Source organism: Rattus norvegicus, chromosome 1 (assembly GCF_036323735.1).
Source record: "Rattus norvegicus strain BN/NHsdMcwi chromosome 1, GRCr8, whole genome shotgun sequence".
In the NCBI taxonomy this organism is placed as follows: domain Eukaryota; kingdom Metazoa; phylum Chordata; class Mammalia; order Rodentia; family Muridae; genus Rattus; species Rattus norvegicus.
In genome coordinates, this window is record NC_086019.1 from 68,935,255 (window position 1) to 68,938,682 (window position 3,428).

The following is a 3,428-nucleotide window of genomic DNA, read 5'->3' on the forward strand; positions in this document are numbered from 1 at the left end:
AATCTTGTTGAAGGTAATTACTGGCCCTTTAAGTTGGGAGTCTTCACTCTCTTTAGTACCTATTTTCCTTAGATTTGATCCCATTGTGTCCTGGATTTCTTGGATGATTTGGACTAGGAGCTTTTTGTGTTTTACATTATCTTTGATGGTATGGCAATGTTTTGCATGGTACTTTCTACCACTGAGATTCTCTCTTCTAACTCTTGTACTCTGTTGGTGATGCATGCATCAAAAACTTCTGATCTCTTCCCTAGGATTTTTATCTTCAGGGTTGTCTCTCTTTGTGCTTTCTTTATTGTTTCTATTTCCATATTTAAGTACTAGATGGTTCTGTTCAATTCCTTCACCTGTTTGGTTGTGTTTTCCAGTAACTCTTTAAGGGATTTTGTGTTTTCTCTTCAAGGACTTCTACTTGTTGACTTGTGTTGTCTTTGTATTTCATTAAGGAGTTATTTATGTCCTCCTTAATGTCCTCTATCATCATTATAAAATGTTATTTTAAATACAAATCTTTCTTTTCCAGTGTGTTTGGACATCCAATATTTGCTTTGTTGGGAGAACTGGGCTCTGATTTTGCCAAGCAATCTTGGTTTCTGTTGCTTAGCTTCTTCTTGCTATCAGGTTTTTTCTTATGATAGCTTGACTGGCTGTTTCTGACCACTGCTTAATCCTTTTTTATGCCTGTGTGTCAGCACTCCTGTATACCTGTTTTTTTTCAGCCTGATATAAAAACAGAGACCTGTTTGTTTGTGTGACCTGAAGTGTCCACGGGGGTTGCTTGTTGAAGAAGAGTTGGTCTTACCTCTGCTCTCAGGTTTCTGGCGCAGGCAAAAACCCAAAGTGTCTTGCCCCTGACTGCTCCTAGTTCTCTGTGCCAAGAGGGCACAGATGGTACTAGGTGATTTAGTCTTGGGTCAGGAATGTGGGCAGAAAGTAGTTGTCTCCTCTGCGTTCTTAGAATTGTCAGCACTTCTGAGTGTCCAGCTCTCTCCCTGACAGGATTTGGGTACAGGGAGCTATGGGACTGGTGCAGTTCAGTTTAGAGCATAGGCAGAAAGCACCTGGTTCCTGCAATTGCTTTTTCTTAAGAACAGCTTTGAATTTATTTGCTTTCAATTTATTGCGTGTAAATTCTGAACAATTCCTATGAAGGCTGCTCCTTAAATGCTAGTTTTTCAAGATGAAAGTATATACCTCTTACATCTTGGAACAGTTTTAATTTGGGAAATGTGTGAAGCAATATGAACTCCATAGCAAGTATTCTTGTTTCAACATGTATACCAAAAGTTATTCTTTCATATTATTTTTACTTCATCTTTTTATGGCTATTCAGATGCTGTATAGTGCCAGATAATAGATCAGATAGGAACACTGTACTTTTTGCATAATGTATGTTATTTTGAGTATTACCTTCATCTAACTAATTTCTGTTAGAATAATTCACTTATTTTCTCTCCATTGTGTTAAGTACAATTCTTCGTACAGAACATATGTTCTCCACCCACTCTTCTCATCCTAATTCTGTATCAGTACTTCTACATCTGCATGGGAAAAGTAGGATTTAAAGAATTAACTCTTAATGTAACATTATGTAATTCTTCATGCTCATTTCATGATGAGTACTACTTAATAAACATAATTATTCAAGAAGAGAAAACAAGTTCTTTCCTGTTCGAATACTGTCAGTTTTAATGTTGATATAAAAGAATCATTCCCAATAATTTTCTTCCCTGAAGAAAGATGCAGAGATAAGAGAAGAATTCTGCAAGATGTGTGGGTTTGTAGAATTGAGCATTCTTTCATTTTGAGATAACTTGTCATTTTCCCTACCAGGATTACTTTGCCCTATCCCTAATCCTGACATTTACAAAATATATAATGGGAAATTACTCCATCAATATGTGCATTTGAAGACGTAACTAATTCAGGTTGAACTTTATTAGTATTTCAATAACTGTGGGAGTTAATATAAGCAGTATTTTGTTCTGGGGACAACTGTGGGTTTTCAGTCTTCAGCTAATATGATTCTTGTTCATTTGGGAAAACTGATGCATAGTATCATTTAAGATACAAAAATAATCATCATTTTTCTCTGAGAAATGTTTGGCAGCATATTTTGAAGTCAGTTTTTCTCAGTAACACTATGGATGCCAGGAATTTGGGAGTAGGAATAACATTTCTGTTACAGAGTGTAGTTGGACTTCTAGGAAACATCTCTCTCATTTTCTACTACTTGATTATTTACTATAAGAAACACAAAATAAAGCCCATGGATTTGATTCTCATGCACCTGATAATAGTTAACATCTTGATCATTCTCTCTAAAGGATTGGCTACCACAATGGCAACTTTTGGCTTGAAACTTTTCTTTAATGATTGGAGCTATCAATTTTTTATGTATGTCCTAAGAGTTTTCAGGAGCATGTCCATTGTCACCATCTGCCTCTTAAGTGTCTTCCAGGCTATCACCATCATGCCAAGAAACTCCTGTTTGAAAAATCTTAGAGTCAAGACTACAATGGACATTAGTTTCTGCATTTCTCTCTGCTGGGTCTTGTACATCATTATAAATGTTATTTTCCCTTTGTACATGTCCATAACATTAAGTAGGAAAAATATAACAAAGGATACAAATTTCAAGCTCTATACTATTGTAGGATATGACAAAATCACAGGTTCATTATATACAACATTCTTTGTGTTTCCTGAAATTCTGTTTTCTGGTCTTATCACTTGGTCCAGTAGCTCAATGATTGTCCTTCTGTACAGGCACAAACGACGAGTTCAATACCTCCAAAGTACTCATGCTTCCCATAGCAGCTCCCCTGAATCCAGAGCCACTCAGAACATTCTGGTACTAGTTTCCATCTTTCTTGCTTTTTATACAATCTCTGCCATCTCACATGCTTACAGTGCTCTTTTTCACAGTTCAGATGGGTGGCTGATGATTTTCTCAAACATTTTAACTTTGTGTCTTCCCACTTCAAGCCTTTTTGTACTTATGAGTCACTCATCCTCTCTGTCCAAACTCTGCTTTCTCTAGGAAAAATATACAAAACTCTTCAATATTTTGAATACTTTTGCAAGGTGCAATTTTCAGAAAGAAAACAAAACACAGACATGCTTTGGAGAAGACATTATAAAGCCAAATGCCTTTATAAGTTAATCTTAATGGTTATTTAGATTACTTATGCTGGTGGAACATTCATCTGAGATTAGCAAAATTGAGGTGATCTGGGGATTCTGATACTTTAATTGACACATTGCACACCTTTTTGTTCAGGCTTTCTTGATTTGGACATTCTCAATATGTTTTAGGAAATCATCCCCAGTTTTGGTATCAGGTGGGCTGATATATAACATACTGAATGCTCTGTACATTTCCCTATATGTTCTAATACAGCATTACTTCCTAGGCCGAAGACTAT

The 3,428-nt window shown here is 36.1% G+C and overlaps 1 protein-coding gene across 1 annotated transcript; it reads left to right on the forward strand.

Moving 5' to 3' along the window:
- Positions 1-2,092: 2,092 nt before the first annotated feature.
- Positions 2,093-3,043, forward strand: Vom1r13 (vomeronasal 1 receptor 13). Its single transcript, NM_001167548.1, has one exon. The coding sequence runs from the start codon at positions 2,093-2,095 to the stop codon at positions 3,041-3,043; it is 951 nt and encodes a 316-aa protein (NP_001161020.1).
- The last annotated feature ends 385 nt before the right edge of the window (positions 3,044-3,428 follow it).